The 21,161-nt window shown below is 41.0% G+C and overlaps 1 protein-coding gene across 1 annotated transcript in view; it reads left to right on the top strand.

The window, feature by feature from the left end:
* The window catches only part of LOC138105340 (neural-cadherin-like), a 56,052-nt gene extending 35,871 nt beyond the window's left edge, over positions 1–20,181 (top strand). The window contains exons 18-33 of the mRNA XM_069005159.1: positions 250–1,867; positions 3,700–3,793; positions 4,562–4,746; positions 5,324–5,556; positions 6,498–6,775; positions 8,434–8,648; positions 8,947–9,074; positions 9,925–10,052; positions 10,224–10,356; positions 10,439–10,619; positions 13,400–13,566; positions 14,219–14,483; positions 15,352–15,532; positions 17,812–18,065; positions 18,957–19,111; positions 19,537–20,181. Of these exons, the coding sequence (XP_068861260.1) occupies positions 250–1,867; positions 3,700–3,793; positions 4,562–4,746; positions 5,324–5,556; positions 6,498–6,775; positions 8,434–8,648; positions 8,947–9,074; positions 9,925–10,052; positions 10,224–10,356; positions 10,439–10,619; positions 13,400–13,566; positions 14,219–14,483; positions 15,352–15,532; positions 17,812–18,065; positions 18,957–19,111; positions 19,537–19,938 (4,617 nt within the window). The 3' untranslated portion in view covers positions 19,939–20,181. The remainder of the gene's footprint in view (positions 1–249; positions 1,868–3,699; positions 3,794–4,561; positions 4,747–5,323; positions 5,557–6,497; positions 6,776–8,433; positions 8,649–8,946; positions 9,075–9,924; positions 10,053–10,223; positions 10,357–10,438; positions 10,620–13,399; positions 13,567–14,218; positions 14,484–15,351; positions 15,533–17,811; positions 18,066–18,956; positions 19,112–19,536) is intronic.
* Positions 20,182–21,161: the final 980 nt, after the last annotated feature.

A 21,161-nucleotide genomic window follows, 5' to 3' on the forward strand; every position in this document is an offset into this window, starting at 1 on the left:
CAGTTTTTTCCTCTTTCCAAAGTATACTGGGAAGTAGAATATATTAGTCTGTCAAAACGTCCTCTTTGTTTCTCTAGGCTGTGCATGATGTTTATTGAAAGAGTACTTAAATGACTCAAACCAATAGACACTTGCTGTTAAAATGCATGCTGTTCATTTAGCCTGCACTGTATCAGCTGCCATCAGTAAGAGAACAGTGATTTCCCCTTTTCTTTTACATAAACACTTGCCTGCTGTGCCTTGTTCCAGGTTTCTGCAACAGATCCTGACCAGGCGGCAGATCAAAATGCCATTATCTATTCCCTGCACGGACAGGGGGCCAGCAGTGAATTCAGCATCAATGAGAACACAGGTGAGATCAGCGCACATGAAAGGTTAGACCGTGAGAAGCGATCAACGTGGCGCTTTCTCGTTCTTGCAACGGATGAGGGCGGAGAGGGACTGACCGGCTTTGCAGATGTGATCATAGAAGTGAGGGACGTGAATGACAATGCACCCCTTTTCCTCTGTGTGTCGGACGGCTGCTTCACAGGCCACATCCCCGAGGACTCTCCGGCTGACACTCCTATCATGGAAATGACAGCAGTGGACCTTGATGACCCAAAAGCTGGTATAAATGCTGTGCTAACATACAGCATCATTCAGAACGTCAAAAACAAAATTAATTTGAACTTGTTCTCAATTGATTCAGTTAGTGGCACCATCTCTACGGTGCTTGGGTCCCTGGATCGGGAGAAGGAAGACAAGTACTTAGTGGTGGTTGAAGCCAGAGATGGAGGAGGGCTCACTGGGACAGGCACCGCCACTATTTTGGTAACTGACGTAAATGATCATGCTCCGGTCTTCCTGCAAAGGATTTACACAGCATTTGTGTCTGAGAATGCAAGTATTAACACTGAGGTGGTGGTGGTGTCTGCTGTGGACAGAGATGAGGGAGAAAATGCCATGGTGACGTTCAGCATCATTGATGGGGACAATGACCACAAGTTCTCCATAGAGACAGATGAAGTCAACAACTGCGGGTTTATCCGACTACGCAAACGGATTGACTTTGAGAAGCCTCATGAGAGGGTATTCAATTTGACTGTGAAAGCAGAGGACGTGGATTTCTTCAGCATCGCTCACTGTGTGATCTATGTGGAGGACTCGAATGATCATGCTCCTGTCTTCTATCCTCAGTTCTATGAAGTGGCTGCACTGGGGGAGGATGTACCAGTTGGCACCAAAGTTATTCAGGTTTCTGCTGTTGACTTGGACTCTGGCCTGAATGGAAGGTTTTCGTTCCACCTGCTAAACAAGTCTGATCCAAGTGGGCAGTTCTCTTTGGCTAGTGATGGGTGGCTGATGGTTGCAGGATTGCTGGATCATGAGACAGTGACACAGTACCAACTCATTGTCATTGCCACTGATATGGGGCAGCCCCCTCTGACTGGCAGTGCCACTGTTTCAGTGACTCTGCAGGATGTAAATGACAATGGGCCAGAGTTTGAGGCAAATTACAACCCAGTGGTCTGGGAAAACACAGCGTCTCCACAGGTCGTCCAAATGAATGAGACCTCCACACTGCTGTACGCCAAGGACCGAGACACTGCTGCGAACGGAGCACCTTTCTCCTTTCGCCTTCTCAGTGATTTCGATAGCCTGAGCAGCTTCAGCTTGCAGGACTTCCACAACGGAAGTGCCATGCTCACAGCACTGCATACCTTTGACAGGGAAGTGCACAAGGCATTCTACCTGCCCATCCTGATCACAGACAGTGGGATCCCACCCATGAGCTCTACCAACACACTGACTGTGAACATCGGGGACCAAAATGACCACCCACATTCTGCTGGCTACATGGAATGTCTCATTTACAGCTACGATGGTAAATCTCTCCCTGATGTTTGCTTCCAAGTGTGACATAAGGTCAAAAGAGGCAGCTGTGAGTTTCACAGGAGGACTCTGTCCTGTTCCACGTAAGCTGTTAGTAAAGGTGCTGCTGAAGTTTGCTTAAACCCCAACAGAGAGCAGTAGGTATGTGGGGCACAGGACTCTGGGCCACTTGATTTGTGGAAGAAAGTGAGTCAGCCTTGAAGAAGAGCATAACTGGCTGCTTTTCTTGTCACCTTTCTATCAAAGTTGAGTAATGATCTCTTGGTTTTAGATACAGTTTTTCAGCAGCATTAACATTTCAGGGGAAAAAAAGTTACCGAAGTTCGTAATGATTCTGAGAACCTTCTTTCTCCTCCTTAAACCTTTTTCCATCTCCAGACTGAATTGAGTTTTAGTGAATACACTTAAGCTGAACTCATATGTAAACTGCTGAAACATTCATCTAAATCTTCAGCTGACAAATGCTGTTATGGGGGAATTTTCTGTGAATGCTGGCTGCAGGCAGTGTGAGAGCAGCCGTCTTTCCCTTCTTGCTTTAGAAATCAGGCAGCAGGATTCTTGATCTGCTTCCCCCCATAATGAGCCCAACAGCAAAATAAACCATACAGCTAAAAAGATTTTGGGATGCTTGCATCCATGTTGGCTCAGGGCATTCCTTCCTCTTCTACTCTGCTCTGTGTCCTACGGTTTTGACAGCACATTAAACAGATTGTTTGTTGTGGGCACACTAGGAACTACTTCTGAGTAGATGCTGTTCACATTTATTTGTACTGAAATGTTCTGCCTGTTGCATGATTAGTCAAGTTCAGCTTATTGTTAAATTGAATAGAATTGTTTCTATTTGCTGAGAAACTCTGCCTGTAGCTTAAATACCAAACATTTTCATTAAGCCTGAATTCCATTTTCATTGTATCTTTTAAATCATTGGTACTTTGGTTAACTCCTGGGAGGGACTATTCAAGACCTCAGATCTTTGATTAATTAAAATATAAAGGAGAGACAGAATCGGAAGGCTACTATCACATTGTATACTATATTCATATACTGTGGGAATCAAACACCAGGGCATCCTGTATACTGTCTCCTGCAAAGTACCCAGTGAATGTTGCCACAGTTGCCAGAGAGGCACAGTTTTCTCTCCTTGCATTCAGTTCCTCAGTTGTCAGGGTTTGTGATATTTCTTGTCACAAGGTGAAGTCCCACATTTATCCTCTTTATGTATCCTTGATTCTTTACACAGTAGACTTATAAATTCAGATACTTATGGACCTTTCCTTCAGAAATAAGTTTTGTAGATCCAGGAAATACTAATTTGTGAGTTTTGCTGAGAGGATGCAAAACCAGCAGAATACATGCTGCTTTCCATCTCACCCCAAAGTCCCACCATTTACTCAAAATAAGCCTGGTTACTGTATTTTGGACATCCTCTCTATCTTGCTGTAATTGCTATTGGTTTTTGCCCTTTATAACCCAGTCTGCATTTTGGTTGTTCATCCTGCCGAACACCAATCCCTGTCTAAACCACATTGTAAGTTGGTTGGATAATGCAGGTAAAATAGTGAAAATTTTCAAAGGTGGCTTTTCTTTTTCCTTCCCATTGCTTTTCATTGCAGTCACCTGTAGAATTAAATCTATGTGGCCAAACAGCAAACATCTGATAAGCAAGGCACCATGTGGCATTTGCAAAGTGGTGCACATCTCTGGAGGACTACCACAACTATTTTTGTAGAGGTCTTAGGCTTACAACACATGTGCTTAGACCAGTACGTGTTTGTGTTCATGTGAGAGGTCTGACTGTGCCACTTGTGTGCTATGTTGTTCTAGGTATTCTTCCCACAACTGTACTGGGCCAGGTCAGTGCCCCTGATGCTGATGACTGGGATCACAAAATCTACCATTTTGAAGGGAAAACATCAAGGTATTTGGAGAGAAAAATGGGAGTTGTGTAAATTTTATGGGAAAATTGACCACACACAAAATCATAGCAAGTATTTACACTGACTTTTTTTTTGAAAACAAGACTGCAAAAGCCTTTTGTTGGTTAGACACTTCTGTGTGTAGATCTCCAAAAGCCCTTCTGAGTGTGAGGCTACAGTAAATAACACTGCATGCCAAACCAGTATGCTTCCCATTGCCTCATGGGCCAGAATTCTAAATTCCTGTTCACAGTCATACCCATAATCTGTATCAGTGAGCCGCTACAGAAATAATACCCACAAACTTCCAGATTCCTCCATACAAGCTCCTGGTGTTTCCATGTCACCACTAGTTTTAAGACCTTACTTATACGGGATGTGTAGACTTGGGAGTGTCTGGATTGTGACTGGGGCTGAGATGTACATGTGCCACTCAGAGGTTTTGACAGAGGTGTCACTCTCAGTGAATGTATCTACACTAGGAGTTTGCACTGTTTCCAAAGCTATGGCTATTGCAGCCTTAGTCTTCCTACACAGTTAATACAGCATAGCAGCAGGAAGAAACCTTCATGGTATACTGGTGAAGAGTCATTAGGAGCCAACAGGGGGCAATGTAAAAAAGTTCTGTTCTGCTCTGTCCCTTCATGAGGGAAGACATCTGCTTTCTTTGATAAGTAGAAAGTGGTTCAGAAAAACCATCAGTGATGATAATTCAGTACTTAGCTTTTGAACTTCTCATAGCTTGTTCCTTGGCTTAACTCTTATTACAGGTACTTTATCCTTAATGATAACTCAGGTTTGCTGACTATTAAAGAAGGAACTCCACCAGGAACATACAACATAAGAGTTAGAGTCATTGATGGAGTCTGGCCAGATGTTATCTCGACTGCAAAGGTTATTGTGAAGGATATCAAAGATGATGCCCTCCATAATGCTGGTTCTGTACGAATAAAAGGTAAGCAATGTGCTCAAGTATGGTCTATGTCTTTAATGTTACTGCTGTGATACTTATAATTCTGCTTAGAATGCTCTTAGATGTGTTGGAGAATTAATACCTTTCTTGGTAAGTGTTTGAAAATGCATCTTTGCACGTTCCTCTGATGCTGCATGTGAAGGAACATGTATGGAGAAAAAAAAGCAAGAAAAAGTTTGTCTGATTTCTACATCAACTTTTAAAAACCCCAGAAACTTATATTTCAGAAGAAAACTTTCATTCGAACAAATGTCTGCTCGAAATTCATCAAATTCTTTCAACCTTTGTGAAAAAAGTAAAATCTTCTTAAGCATGTTTCTGATTTTAAAAAAATAATTTTTAAAAAATCAGAAACTAATAGAAGTCAAATAGATTCAGAACACACATGCTTAGCAGAAGCAAGCACAGAAAATTTCAGAGCCTAAAAATGAAAATACTCCTGAATTTGCAGATGAGTCCATTTTCTCCAACCTTAATATTTATGCTGTGATGCTCCTCTCTTCTATTGCTACAACAGTTGAAAGAAATATGTGTGTCAGGTTATCAACTTCTGTTACAGGTACCACACCAGAGGAGTTCATATCCCAATCCCCTGAAAAACAAAGTAAATACTACCAGATGAAGAAGCTGCTTTCAGAAATTCTTTCAGTTCAACTGGAAAATGTTCACATTTTCAGTGTACTGAATAGCCCAAGTCCAGCCCAAGGGATTGATGTTTGGTTTGCAGTTTATGGTCCACCTTATTATAAAGCAGAAAAACTTAATGGCAATGTAGCAGCTTCTAGAGCATGGGTAAGTGTCCATCCTGTATATGAAACCTCAGTGTTGTGTCTATTCAGGTAATGCCCATTACCTAGTGAATGTGAACAATCAGAAAGATTGAGGGAGTAATGTGTGAGGAAAATAGATAGTTCTAACCAGTAAAATCAAAAAATCCTTTTGCACTTACACTAGAAGTTTCAAACAGGAATGTTTTGGAAGCCAGACTCTAAATGCATATGAAGTCACCTAAACACAACATGCTTTTAGGACTGTGAACATATTTTTCCTGTTGAAAAGACTGTAAAACTCTGTATAAAGAATGTGTTTGGCTGTTGCCTTTCTACATGATGCCTTAATGTTTTAATTTTTGGTTCTCTAGTTAAAACTCACAAACCAGTCAAATATTTCAAGTTTCTAAACTGAAGAGAGCAAAGCAGTAAAAGAGCCACTCTTCAGTAGAAACCCAGGTTGAAAATGTGTGTTTTGAATTTAGTAAAGTTCCTTCCCCTCTTGCAAAAAAACCCAAAACATTGAGAAGAGTTAAATTATTTGCTCTGTTGGAAACGTTAATGCAGAGCTGTACCAACTCCTCCTTGCCAGAAAAGCTGTTTCTTCACTATCTGATGACAATTCCCAGTATCTTTAAGTCAGAAGTTCAAATTAAAAATAGTTCGGATGCTGTGTAAATAATTCATCAGAAGCATTAGTGATAAAACTTTATCCACTCAGTCTCTAATGAATATTGACAGTATTTTTGCTCTCAAAATGCTTATTCAAGCTGTAATTGACTTACACCTTGGCACTAATAGATGCCAGATTGAGCTGCCTTTGGCGATATAGGGTGAGGTAGACATTGGAAGGAATTGGCACAGCAGCCAGTTTTGAAAAGAAGTAAGACTTGGGCTTTTCATTGCTGTCATTGGTGAACTTTGTGGAAAAGTCTGGTGAATGCAACTAATTGCTCTTCACAGCTGGAAAGCATTCTGGACATAAATATCACCCAGATTGGCATTGATGAATGTGTGACTGCAGACTGCACTCACAGCAGCGGATGCATCAGTAAGCATGAACAGAACCATGTACCAACCATAACCACAGCTGGAAGCGTTTCACTGGTGTCTGTGACAGTCCTGAGTCATGCTGTGTGTGGCTGTGCTGCTCGGGAGAATCCTCATCTTTCCTGCTCCTCATACCAGACAATCCCTTGTCTCAATGGTGGCACGTGTGTGGATACTGATTTTGGCTACAGGTTGGTAAAGCTTCATCTGGTGTGCAAACAAAATGCATGTAGTGCAGTCTGCAAGGAGGATGAGTCAAAGCTTCAGGAACCATTATTGCATGGCTTCTCAATGTGGCAGATCTAAGTTTTGTTATACTTCACACACAGGTCTTGCAAAAGAACCTCTATTTTCAGGTACATATATTTTATGTTCAACATAGTCTCCAGGAAAACCTTGGGAATATTCCAGGCTGCACCAGTCCCATTAATGCCACCCTGCAAAATGCTCTTAGTTTGTGCAGCCTGCCTTCAAAGCTTTAATGCTGTTAAACATCCAAATCACATCTCTTTAGTCAGTTAATAACTTCTTCCCCACATTTCTTGCCTCATGTGTTTCTCCAAAAATGAGATCTCGTAGATAATATAGTATAAAGATAAAAAAAAGATGGGACTGTACTCGCTCAGAATTAGCCTGGTCCTCTTCCAGAATGTGGTTTTCAGCATGTTTGCTTAAAAATAATCATCCCAACATAGGAAAGCAGAAACACTGGCCAGCCTCTTCATAGCACCCTTGGTAGGGGTGACAGGACTCAGACTGAAGCTGCAGGAGATCTTGTCATGCTAAAGTTCTCAGTCTGACCTTGCTGCAGGTGTAATCAGACAGGGAAATTTTGCTTCCCAGAAACTCTGCCACCTATCATTTGTTCAGCTCTGAGGTTTCTTTGCTTCTGCTCCATTTTCAGTAGCTTTGTGTGTCATATTTTTCCTGCATCCTACCCCTGTCATTCTGCTCTCAGTAGGTACTAGCAATCTATGGGAAACAGAAACTAAGAAATAAGACCCCAGGTGATTTCCCTTCCTGTCTTTCTGCCCATTTCTGTTGTTCCTTTGGTTTCCCACTTGCAGGTTCTGTTACTGTCATACTGTGGCTACTCTTTTCTACAGAGTATTAAGGAAAGTACGCCAAGCATCTATTGTTTGATAGTGTAAGAGAAATAAGCTAGCAAGTATCTTACAATAAGAGTGAAGATGTCAAGGTCTATGACTGCCACACCTCACTTTTTCTGGGTGATATTACCTTCCCACACCCTTCCTGTGGAGACCCTGATTGGACACAAGCAGATTTTTTTCCCAATGAGAATAATCAACCATTGTATTAATCTGCCCAGGGAGGTGGTGATTTACCCAACAATGGGCACTTGAGGTTTGACTAACAGGATTCTGGGCCATCTTGTCTAGATCATTCTTTTGCCAAGAAAAGTTGGACCAAATTATACTTGAGGCCCTTCCAGCCTGGCATTCTAGGATTCTGTGATTCCTTTGCTTTTCCTCTCAGCATTATAAAGTCTTCAAACAAGCTGATAACCAAGCCTAGTAAAAAGCGTGTTTTTCATTTTTTATGCTGAAGAGATAAGAGGTTTTCATGGGCTTTATTTATTACAATAGGTCCATCATTTATTCACAGAATATCCTTGCATAGACATATTATAATTTGGACTAAATTTATATTGTGTTTGTACAAACAAGTCAAAACATTTTTTGACAGAAGTTTTGCTAATGCTTTACCTGTACGATGGCCTAGGGAACATGGGGTCCTGTGTTTAAAGTGGAGAGTCCTGTTGTCAGAAGAGACTTTTGCATCTTCTGTTTGCATGGTGGATATTTGCTTTTATTTTTTTATTTAATAGATGCAAATGTGCTGCAAATTTTCATGGACCAGACTGCCAGCAGACAAAACACAGCTTCAGAGGCCATGGTTATGCCTGGTTCCCTCCTCTTCAGCCTTGCTTTGAGAGCCGCATCTCCTTAGAGTTTATCACTGAAGTTGTTGATGGCCTTCTGTTGTACCATGGACCAGTGGCACAAGGGCAGCCTGGACAACAGGAAAATTTCCTTGCTTTAGGTTAGCACCTTATAAAGCATTTGTTTGTATTTGTGTGAAGGTGAGATTCTACTTAGTTCATAGGTTTGGGGTTTTTATTTTTAAAAAGTCTCAGAATGTTACTTTTGGAGAATAAGGAAAATGCACAATAGTTTGCCAGTATGCCTAATTCATATCCTTGTGTCACTGTTAGAAGCTGGACTTTTTTTAAGCTGTCTAAAGATCTTTTCCAACTAAAATCTAAATGCAACAGTCATTGCAACTTCAATTGAGTGGGAACATGGTTACTGCATATCCAATAAGAGTCTTTTCTTTGCAGAACTCTCTGGTGGTGTCCCATCGCTGACTGTGAGACACAGCTCTGGTGAGCTTTTCCTGCAGCTGTCACAAAAAGTTAATGTTGCAGATCGCCGCTGGCACAATATTAAAATTATAAATGATGGAAAGGCAAGTGTAAATTTGGGTAGTCCTGTGTAAGCATTAATTCATGTACCTAGTTATTCCTCACAAATCCTTCCTTCCTTCTTTAGAACTCTTTTATCAATCAATCAATCAATCAATCAATTTTCCATCATCTCTGGAAAAGCAGGGATAGAAGTTTGTCAGTTTGCACATCCTCTTAGTCTTGAAGCAGTGAAGCAGAACAAGGCCTGGAGAAGTTTGATCCACTTATGAAACAGGCCATGTTATTTCCTTTGTTTAGTTATCCTGCCTGCTGCTTAGACAACAGAGTTGTGATAATCCAGGGACTAAATGCTTCCTGATGTGATTGAGTGAAATATTCGTACTTTGTCTGAGTGAGAAGCCCTGCCCCACCAAGAGACTTTAGATGTGTAGCACAAAGGAGATAGATACGCTTTTGTGTACAGGGACTATCTTGCTGATATAACACTGCTGAAGGCATCTGCTAGGCTCCCCCTTTCTCTCCCTCTTAAGACAAGCTGAAGGGCATGTCACGATCTGGGATGGGAGCCTGACAGACCTTCTGCTCTGCTAGGTTATCTCTCTGCATTCTGATTTTGCAGAAAACTCCAAGAATGTCCTATGATCCCTTTACTATGTCAATGACTTGGCACGGTCATGGCAGAATCAGATCTTTTTTTTGTGTGGCTCTTTAGCTACACACCATGTGCAATAACCTTCCAGATTAGTATGTGGAGCATTTTATTACTTAAACTAAGTTTCCTGCACTGTAATTGTAGTTACTATTCTACCTTCTGCTAAGTGAAAGAAAATATGTAATTAAAATATATGCACATCTCTGGATATAATAGTTTTAAATAATGCCTTTTTGTAGGAAGTGAAGCTGATTCTTGACCACTGTGTAAATGTCTCAGTTAGAGACAATGGCAGTGTCACTAAGAAGATGTCCCAAATGGATCTGTCTGCCTGTGAAGCTTCTGGAGAGATTGTGGGATCTCAAAGGTAAAAAAACAAAACCAAAACAACCAACCAAAAAAAAAAGAAAAGAAAAAAAAAAAGGAAACACAACTACTCAAAAGAGCTACGGAAAAAGGCGGGGGTAGGGTGGTGAAATCAGCCAAGCTGCTGTATTTTGCGTGCCACTAATTCTTTCTTTCTCTCCCTCCTCTTCAGCATGGGTAAGCTCTTGAGCGGCCGTCAGCCCCTGCAGCTGGGTGGAGTTAAAAAGACCTTGCCTTACCACGACTCACAAAGGCACTTCAGAGGGTTTGTGGGCTGCATACGCAATGTCATTGTTGATAGTAAGGTAGGGCCACAAAGATCAGTTTTGGGTTTGCTGCTGATAATTGTAGGCACCTGATGTGATGGTTTTCTTTGACCTTTTCCAGGTCTATGATTTAGAGCACCCTGCCGAGTCCCTCAACAGTGTTCCTGGCTGTGTCCTTATGGATGAAATGTGTCAGAGTGGTGGGATGGCCTCCTGTGGCACCCATGGCAAATGTGTTGGTGGCTGGGATTTCTTTCACTGTGATTGTTCCCCAGGATATGCTGGATTGGCATGTGAAAAAGGTACTGCAAGTTCTAGGGAGAAATTTGTGGTGAGGATCTGTGGGAACAGCATCAGATATACTGTTCTAATGTTTAAAGTCATACTGCCATGACTTCGAACTGAATAGAATAGTTAGACCATGCTGTACTCTGGGAACGATTTAGATCTTCAAAGATGTAAAGATCCTTTTGACTCTTGTTAAATAAAGATAATGTCACAGATGAGGGTTGTGTTGAGAGCTGCTTTATTTTGCAGGGGAGGGAAGTGGTCAGACAGGTTGTTTTGTCCTTTTTATCACCATCTTATTTCTCAATGGTGAAAGGTGAAATATTCTGCATTGTGCCTTTTTCCTCTGCTCATGCTGCTCACAAAATGAAGTTTAATGAACATGTGAAACCTGTGGGCATAGCCCTCTTGTTATCTTCAGGCCCCATTTTACGTTTACATAATGGTGATAATTGCATTTGCATTTGTCATTAGAATGAATTGCAAGTTGAGCAATGCCCCTAGACCACAGCAGTGGGTGTATGTGGGGGCATAATATCAGGCTGGCTGCAACAAATGTGTTATCCTGTACAAAATCAGCATGAAATCTGTATCAGAGAACAAAAGCTTCACATGGTGGATAACGAAAACCTCAGAGATGTTGGAACAAAGTGGAAAATTTTAGCACAATTCAAAAAGTAAGGAAATACATTATTTAACTCCTAGTAGCCCACACCCATGTTCAGGGTACAGGGGATATACACTTGAAGTTGCCTCTATCCCCTCTATCTTAAAACCTCCATCAACCAAGCAGAAATCAGAAGTGAGTGAGGTATTTATTGGGACTACCTGTCTCTAGGTACAAGGTACAAATGATGGGGTTGATCATAAAAGTCTGTAAAGAGCACCAGTGCCCCATAACTCTGTTTGTTGGAAGAGAATTACCCCACTCAGTCCTGTAGTTTGAGTGAGGGACAGGTGAGGATGAGCAGCAGTGAGCACCAGGAAAGGAGTGCTTGCAAGCTAGTGTTGGATCAATGTGTTGGAATTAATGAACAGGACAGTGGTGCATTCCACATATCCTTTCAGCTCAATGCACTTAATTATCCTTCTTGTATACAGAACAATAATACCCTATGCAGGCAGCCAGACCCTCTCCTTTTTCTCCATCTGCCACACAAGACTTGAAAAGTGTGACAGTAAATTACTCAGTGGAAGTTCTGTCTGTCCAGCAAGGGGGAGGACTGAAGTTGTAATTGCCATGGTCTAGGCCTGGAGCATTCACTGTTTAAGGTGTTATAATGACCACAGAATTGGTTAATATAGTTCAGCTATTTGCACAGTGTTTTACAGACAGATTATAATTGTTTATAAATACCTGCCTGGATTCAAATCCTACTCTGTTTTGCATTATTTTGAAATGCTGCTTCACAAGCCCAACTGCTGTATTGGTTCTACCCCTCATTACTGTGGGACAAGCCAAGGGATCAGAAAGTAATTGTTCAAAATCCATAAGTCATATCCTGATGTAACAGAACAACTTTGGTTGGCATCAGCTTTTTGTAATATATTGGGCTGCAAAATGCTGGTGTGCAGCTGGTGCTTTATGAATGACTGTGACACACTCACAGCAAGGAGCAGACAGCTGGGGACAGGAGTCACTGGAGCATCCCAGGAAAAGCCATGCCTGCTCATCAGCTAGAGCCTGTAGCTGCAGAGATAGAGAACAAGAGACAACTGGGTTAGGAAGAATAATGTGAGGGGGAAAAGCCAGAGGAGAAAAGAAAACATGCTTCAAGAAAGGAAAGAGAGAAGACAAACAGTGAGAGGAAAAGAGAGTGCAGAAATTAAGTCTCTTGATCATTTGATATTTCATGTCCTGGGAACCAAATCCCAGGATGAACTGGGTACTCTTTGGATTTCTACTTGCATGACACTGACCTCTGATGAGCTGTTGGTGACCCAGCATCCATCCTGTCTTATTAACTAATTTGAACTATCTCTTTATTTGGTGAAAAGAAACTTCTGTTTTTCAACTAAGTTTGGCCCAAAACAGATCTATGATTGCTGTCAGCTGATGAGCCTGAAATAAGTGCCTTCTCTGCAAGAGCATCAGGGCCTGGGTAGTTTAGTGGTGTTTGATTTCCACAGAAGTGTGCAGTGCAACTTCATCAGACTCTGTCCTGGACCCTGGTTTCTTCAGAGTGATAGGGAAGCAAGTAATTTCAGTGCATTTCCCCTGGTTAAAATAGTAAACACTGACTTAACCTCCCTTTGTAATTTAAAAAATCCTGTGCCTTCCCTGAGGCTTTTTCTTGTGCCAACTGAAATGGGAAGAAAAGTGCCTATTTTCTAACAGTGGCAGTTTTAACCACAGGACTAAACTACTGAAAAAAACATTTGATCCTCTCTTTTCTTTGGTTGTTTTCTCCAGGGGTTCTTTGGTTTTTCTTTTTTTCAGATCAACATGAGCTGCTTTACTGGAAAATATGTTTCAGATTTTAAAAAAATAAGTTATTTGGGCACAGTGTAGGAGTGATTGGTAGAACATATAGCTTGTAACAGGCAGACTGAAAGAGACAGTACCTAATTGTCCATTTCCTGCCTAAATTCTGAATGCCTTGATTTGTTGGTTTTCTCTTAATTCCCTTCAAAGTGGGGTAGGGGTTACTTTCCATGGTGCTTCATTATATTGCCAAAATTCCTTAAGAACTAAAACTCTGACGTTCAGATCTAGTAAATTCTCAAAGAGCAGAAATCTGAGGGAGAAGCCATTTCTGAGATTTTTCACTTTGATTTTATGTGCTGTGCTTAGTTCTTCCAGAATGGGCTTTTGGAAGGGACAGCTGGATCCATTATGAGCCAAGAAGCATCCTCAGCACTCGAAGCACTCGGATCCAGCTGATGGTGCGCACCCGGCTCTCCCACAGCACCCTCCTCAGCTTGGCCTCTGCAGATGGGAACAGATACATGCGACTGGAGGTGAGCAGAGCTGTTCTGCTTGAGTGCTCTTAATTTATCATAGAGTTCCATAGTAAGAGAAAAAGATGCAGTTTCTGATTAAAGACACCTGTTCTGTAATATAATAAAGAGCAAGAATTTTCCATATGAGGGTAACTCCTCTCATTTGTGTTGTCCTTCTCAGTATTACTCTTTCATGGCATAAATTCTAGTTTGCACTGCCTGCAAAATGTCCATGTGATGCATGTGAATGAAGAAGATTGTTCCATCCTGCTTGCTTTTTCCCCTTTGCTTCTATCTGTCCGTGTCTCTAAAATTTGTCTCTACGCTTTCATTGCTGTTGAAAAAGCTGTCTGGACTATATTAGCTACAGAGAGGGTAATTATTCTAATTGAAACAGGAGGGTCAGCTGGGAAGACTTAGAGATAGATATTAGTAGGGAGAAGACTGATTAAAAAGTTCATGTGAATTAGAAGAGTGGCCTGTAAAAAAAAGAGTTGATAATTCCTGCACCTGCAGTTTTCTTGTGGTAGCCTTTTCTGGGAATAAAGCACTTAAAAACAAGAGTGCCATTTCCATTTTCAAAACTCACATCCCTTTCTTGAGGCAGAACTGTATAATAATATTTAGAAGTGCATTTCTGTTATTAAAGGTCTTTATCATCTTCCTCTAGGTGGTTGAGGGTTTTTTTAGCGTTAACTTCAGTTTGGGGGACAAAAATCACTCCTTGAGAATGACGACATTACGTATAAACAATGGCCAGTGGGTTCTTCTGACCATGGAGCGCTACAACAATGAATTTACCCTGCGTGTTAACAGTGGTGGAGGTGATCAAGAAGTCACTTCTGTCTTGAATACGAATAGATGGCTTGAAATTGATTGGGCAAGCATCGTGCTAGGAAACCGCCTTCCCAGTCATTCAGAGAGTGATTTCCAAGGTAAGTGATATGATGGATTCCTAATAGGGGGGGATTAAAGCCTGAAAGTGGCATCTTTGAGTATATTGGATAGTCTAAAACCCAGGTAACAATTCCCATATAGAATGCTATGCCCTTCCTTTACTGGGGAATTCAATGTTCAACCCTATGTGCCATTGTATCTGGTTCTAGTGAAGATGTGAGATTTCCTGTAAATATTAAAAAACAGCACTTCAGTTTTTTGTTTCATAGAATCATAGAATGGGTTGGAAGAGGTCTTAAAGATCATCTAGTTCCAAACCCTCTGTCATGGGCAGGGGCACTTCCACTAGATCAGGGCTTCCCATGCCTCAAGCAGTATACTCGTGGTGTGAGCTTCACTCCTGTTTTTGCCTTGGACGGGTTTAAGGAACAGGCAAAACAACTCCTGGCAGAAGGAGAAAGAATTGCAAGGCAATTTGTGGTGCTCTCTCCATTTCCTCAGATGGAGTGCTGAGACTTCGAGGTTGTGGTTCAACACGAAGACAGCTTTTTCCATTCTGTTGCTTCTTATTCAGCCCCAATTTTAAGATTATATCTTAAATCTAGATTAATTTAGTGGAGCTGTTCTGGTTCATAGCACAGTTCTGCTTAATTGTGTTATTGGTACAGTGCAGCTCTCCTGGAGAAGTACTGTCAGTCTGTAGATTGACCAGAGCAAAATAGACACATGTTCTGTAGCTCTCCTTCTAAAATAAAACTGATAAGGGGTATAAGGATATTTTTAAACCATGTTTTAAGTTTTCAGCAATGCTCTATGTTCTCCTGCTTATGTGCTTGGGGCAAGGCTTGAGGTGGGGAAGTAGCTAACTTAAGGTACTTCTCTGCATACTCCTCTGCTTGGATGCAGGTTGTATGCGTGATGTCCAGCTGGATGGTCAGCCACTCCTCGTGGAAGGCAGAAGCACAGAGTTCGGATTAATTCTGAGGCGGCAAGGAGTCACCATGGGATGCCATTCCAGTGCCTGCAGCAGCCAGCCCTGTTACAGCCCCTTCCTTTGTGTAGACCTGTGGAGAAAATATGAATGCCGGTACATGAAGCTTTTGTTTTCATCCAGGGATGGCTGGGAAGCTCTTTCTTTCCACCTTTGACCAGACAACTTGCTTCTAACAGTGAAATTCCATGTGGCTGCTGGCCAGAGAGAGCCATTCCAAGGACAAATCCTTCTCTCCTTCTCGTCTCCTGTCATGGACTAGACTTGCCTTTTTCTGCAAGTCTGATATGGAGCCAAATTACTCCACCTTTTTTTCCATGGTGAGAAGATCACCAGAAGGCCAGTGAGAAAGTGAAATGTCCTTTGATAAAAGGTGGATTGGAAAAGCTTCGGTCTGTCCTCTGTATGAAAATACTAATATAGTATATATATACACTTACAGTGTATATATACAGTGTTGTTAAGATCCAGTTTTAAAGTTATTAGAAATGCCTCTGCCCGAATTAAGGTGAAAACGAGACCATATGTGAGTGACAATAGTAGGGGTTTTATTTGATGGTAAATATGAGAGAGATAGAGAGAGAGAGAAAGAAAGAAGTAGAAAATTTGGGGGCGGGGGGGACAGAAGGAGTCACAAGGACAGAATAAGGAAAATATCATCACTCCGTGGATCCCAGCAATGTTCGATGTTTGTTGATCCTCTCCAGCTGGTCTCTTGGTGGTGAAAGTCCCCCCAGAAGGCACACAGTCCCATGGGTGTACATGCTCAGGCTGGGTGGGCACATCCGGCCATGTCCCCCTGGGGTGGGGTCAGTCTCTCACAGCAGACTCTGGGTCTGTTCCATCACGTGCAGCCCTGTGGGGCCGAGCCTCTCACATGAATGTCCCTTGGATGTGCCCTGTGGGGTTGGAGGTTCCACATCTGGGCCAGTTTGTGTAATCACAGGATGGGTGTTCATTGCCTCTCACCAGAAGTTGCACCATGCACCCAAAACCTCCTCCTCCCCCCTCGGTTGGGGGGAGTCTGTGTAAACCTGGCTTCTGTGAGCTGGGCTCTCCCCCACCCCAAACTCAGCCGAGGATAGTTGCAGCTGGTGGCTTTGGCATTTTGTGGATGCATAACTTTCCCTCAACCTGAGATGACTGAACAATGTGTTTCCCTTTATCTAACCAACAGTTTGACTTTGAGTTCAAAGTCCCACTCTTCAGGGAAGCTTCTTCAGTTGTAGCTTCTTTATAATGAGCAAAACTTTATATCAATGTTTGAGGCATGAACTATTTTAAGTCTCTGATAAGTGTGTGTGTGTGTGTGTGTATGTACGCACAGATATATACATCTATGTATATAAAAGATATATATATTTCATACATATGTATGTAAGTATATTGCAAATACAATGCATATTTACATATATTTCCTGTAAAGAACTTGAAATTAATTGTAATTTGTATGAAACAATGAAATGTTCAAAATTAGATTGTCACAAAACTGGATTCTAAAATTGGCTTTTCCAGGGTCAGAGCCAAAGCCCAACAGTGTTATCCTACACAGTTAGTTTTTTGGAGAAGATCCACTGTTTAAAGAAAAATTTCAAATTATTTATTAAAATATGCAAATCAAAATACAGGCATTTCTGTTTAAAAAAACCCAAACATAAATACATGCAGGACTGGGAGGAGGAGCCACTTGAATTCTTGGAATTCAGACAAAATTTGGCACTTCTGATGTCTGGTGATTCTTTGCTAGAAGAGGCTGTGAGATGGTTTTAAGTGTGCCTTGGGACACTCCTTTCTTCAGACTGCTTGTGAAAGAACAATATGAAGTCTCTGCTATTTTTTCAGTAGAATTTCTCCCTTGGATTGCAGAAAGAAGGTCTGTGACCTCACATTATACCACTAGGGCCTCTTAATTACACGAGAAGAAATCAATCCTAAAAGACAAGACAGGTAATTCTGAGGAGGTCAGTGACATTTCTCCCCAGGGTCCAAAGGAACATTACAAAGGAACATTATACCAAGTGCTTGCTAGCTCCTTTCCCATTGATCTCAGCTATCCATTTTCTTTTAGGGGTTTTGATTAGAACACGGATGTAGAAAAAGGGTTAGTCAGAAAGTGATGGCTCCTTTTTTTAAAGAAGGAATGAAGCTCTTCTGCATATCTTCTGGATCAGGAAACCAAAAGTGTTCATGTTTTCATAAGTCTGCTAGCTCACTGAGTTAGACTTTCCATGTATTTCAAACTTTCAATGTGGATTTGTGGTTTGCTTGAAAATAATTAAACTTTACCGTAAAGAAACAGTAACAAACTTTGCACAAAACATATAGCTCCAGATGCTTTGCTTGCCTACAAGATATCATCTGCTTTGATTGTTCAGGTGCCCAGCTGGGAAAGTAGAAGTGACTGATACCCTTACAGGGCTCAGACACTGTACCTCATCCCCTTGTGGACACTGGACCTGTAGGAATGGGGGTACATGTGTGGCTCAAGCTCAAGACAAGACTATCTGCCAGTGCCCTGAAGGTTACAAGGGAAGATGGTGTGAAATTAGCCAGGTGAAGGCTGGAAGACCTGTTGGACTAAGCTCGGGCTCTATTCTGGCAATCAGCATGTGTCTCCTTGTCTTCCTAGGTAGGAGATCATGTGCCTTTTTTCCTTATTTTTTATCTTGTACCTTATTCCACTGAATTAAGTTTGCTTTACCTCTGAGTGTTGTGACCAGTGTTTCACCTTTTCTGGAGATTACTATTTGAGGGTACTAAGAGACAGACAACAGCACATAGTTACAGTTTGCTTGCTTTAAAGCCAGTTCAAGCAAGTTTAGGACTTTTCCAGAGTCACTTACTTTCAATCCTTCTTAAGTAAGAGCTTTCCATCTTTGTGTGTAACTCTGTGTGCAGCCACATCCATTTGAAACTCCCACCTGCCCTGAGCCCTTACATTTGTAGTAGTTAGGACCTACAGCTACATATGTTCTTCACATATTAGGAAGGAAGAGATCTTCTAGAAAGTTCATGATCTTAAAAGGGAAGCCTCATTAAGAGTCTGGGGCAGAGAGAGATGTTCACAGTGTGTCCTTTTTCAGCTGCCCTTTGGCTGACAATTTAATAACACCATAAAACTGTGTTCATGTTGATAAACTGCATACACATCTCATAATAGCAAAGACTCCATGATTATATTACACTTGTAACCTTCATTAAAACAGTGGTTTACTTACTTTGGGTATCTTATTTACTCAGGATTGGTGAAAGGCCAGAGATTGGCCAAAATGCCTTCTATTTAAATGGATTCCTTTAGGTAAGTAAAATACCCTTTTAATGAAGTTTATGATGTAATATACATAGATTATTCTTTACGTTCATGAATTTAAATAGTTTATATATTAAAAATACTCATTTCTTACCTGCAAATTTAGTTGTCAAATTAAGAGTTGATATCCCAGGAATTATATAACTTGTTTATCATGCAACATACTTTGTCATATGTCATATAACTAATATGTGTCTTTATTTCTTCCAGCACTCTTGGTTTCCTACACAGTGTGGAGTCAGTGGGGAAGTTCAGGGTTTCGGAAAGGAGGAATTTACCACATTCCTGAAGAGCGTGAAAGCTGGGAGGATGTTAGAGAAAATGTCTTCAATTATAATGAAGAAGGAGGTGGAGAACGTGACCAGGTATGATGCAGCTTCAATCCAACCTCTCCTCACTTTCCTTTCCCAGACCTTTTAGTTAACTTATTATAAAATTGGGGTTTTGTTTTTGGTTTTGGTTTGGGTTTTTTTTGGTTTTTTTTTTAACCTGAAGTCCTCTTAAGTGGGAGGATTCTATTTCAACCCAGTTTGTACCTTTCATGATGCTGGTCACGTGTGCCCACATTCAAGGGGCTACTGTGGACACATCATTGTTGCTTTAGCTGAAAACTATCATTTCACAAAGGGATTTGGTATGATCTGAACTTAGTCCTCTGAACTAGGCACTCTTTTCTTCAGCTTGCAGAAAACTCACAGAATTCAGTATTGTGTTGCATTGTGTTGTAAAACATTTTGTGATCTGTTTCCTTTTGAGTTCTCTCTGATATTTGCATTCTTTTTGTTTCCAGAATGCTTACAATATAGATGAACTGAAGAAACCTCTCCATAAAATTCCCCACTCCTCCTTGAGAGCAGCTGCTCCACACTCCACGACACCAACTGGCCCAAAAAAAGACTCACTCTCAAAACATGCACATCAAAAACAATCAATATCAGCTGTTACCAGCATCCCAGACTTCAAGGAATATGTTTCTCAAATCATACGGGATGCAGACAATGATCTAAAGAGTCTTCCAGCTGACACTCTTCATTTTTACTGCTTGGAAGGGCAGTGCTCTCTAGCAGGGAGCCTTAGCTCATTAGATTCCATCAGTGGGGATGAAGATCTAAATTATGATTGCCTCCAAGAGTGGGGGTCAAAGTTTGAGAAACTTAAAGAACTCTATGCTGTCTCAAATGAAAATCTGTAACCGGAGTTAAAGGAACTTGACACATTGTCATGACATATGGACACTATTTTTAAAAATGCCCTTTTTATATATAAGTTACATCAAGTAACTTATGTGATGCAAGTTTTTAGTTACAATAGCATGATATACTCACTTTTCCCAGGAGTGATAATCTGAATGATCTTTTTATATGCACGGTACAAAATTATTTCATTATATAAGTGCAAAGACTTTTAAAGCATGAATTTTCTTGAAAACTTTGGAAGGTAGGATATCTGTAGAATAGTATTATAATATCCTTTTTTTATTTGTGTAGACCACAGTGACTTACTAGAATTATCCTGGATGCAAGAACTTGAATTATTTTCTCCCTAGTATTAATATGAAACCTATCAGGTGGGTAACAATGCATAGGGCATTCTTTGTTTTTTTTTTTTTTTTTATAATTGAATTAATTTTGACTGTGAAATAATTAGTGCCAATGTTAAATATAAAACATTTGCAATTTCTGGTTTCTTGTCAGCTTTTGTTGTATCCTCCAAAACTCTGCTCTTCCATGACATGACACACACCACCTCACTCGCTACTACAGGCTGCCCAACTCCATGGGGCTTTTTGTCTGACCCTTTTTATAATTACCTGTAACAAGGGGGAAAGAGTAGCAAGATCCCATCTGTGAACGTTACTTTGTGACAATTTTACACTCTTAAAGGCAGTTGTAAGACCTGGAAAAAGTTTCTGTTCAGTAAGCTTTTATGTCCAACTTGGCTTTTCACATGGAACCCTTCTTCAAAGTGTGCAGCTGGAAAACAGAAGAACTGATAGCCGGTGTGAAGACAAGCTAGAAGAGCATCCAGGCAAAAGTTGGAACTGAATTCTTTCCATCAGGACAGTCACTGTAAAAATTGGGATCCTCAAAACAGACAGCATGGGAAACCTAGCTTCTACTCCTTTGCCTCCTCCTGCTCCTGCTCTGGAGTAGCAGGTTTAAACGACTGGTTTTAGTATGGATAAAGGGAATCAGAAGCTTCTTAAATCTGACATTGACTTGAATACTCACTTCTGTGACCATGGGTAAATCACCTTGTTCTTTCCCTTTCTCTTAACCTTTCTGAAGTGGGGCAGCAAAAATGCATGGGGTGATGTGTGAATGTTAATAGTGCTTGTAAGCTCTGAAGTGCCAAGGGTTTTTTAACTGTTCTCAACTCCGTGGGTTTTTTTAATTATCACAATACTCAACATTT

Source organism: Aphelocoma coerulescens, chromosome 2, assembly GCF_041296385.1.
Source record: "Aphelocoma coerulescens isolate FSJ_1873_10779 chromosome 2, UR_Acoe_1.0, whole genome shotgun sequence".
Classification (NCBI taxonomy): domain Eukaryota; kingdom Metazoa; phylum Chordata; class Aves; order Passeriformes; family Corvidae; genus Aphelocoma; species Aphelocoma coerulescens.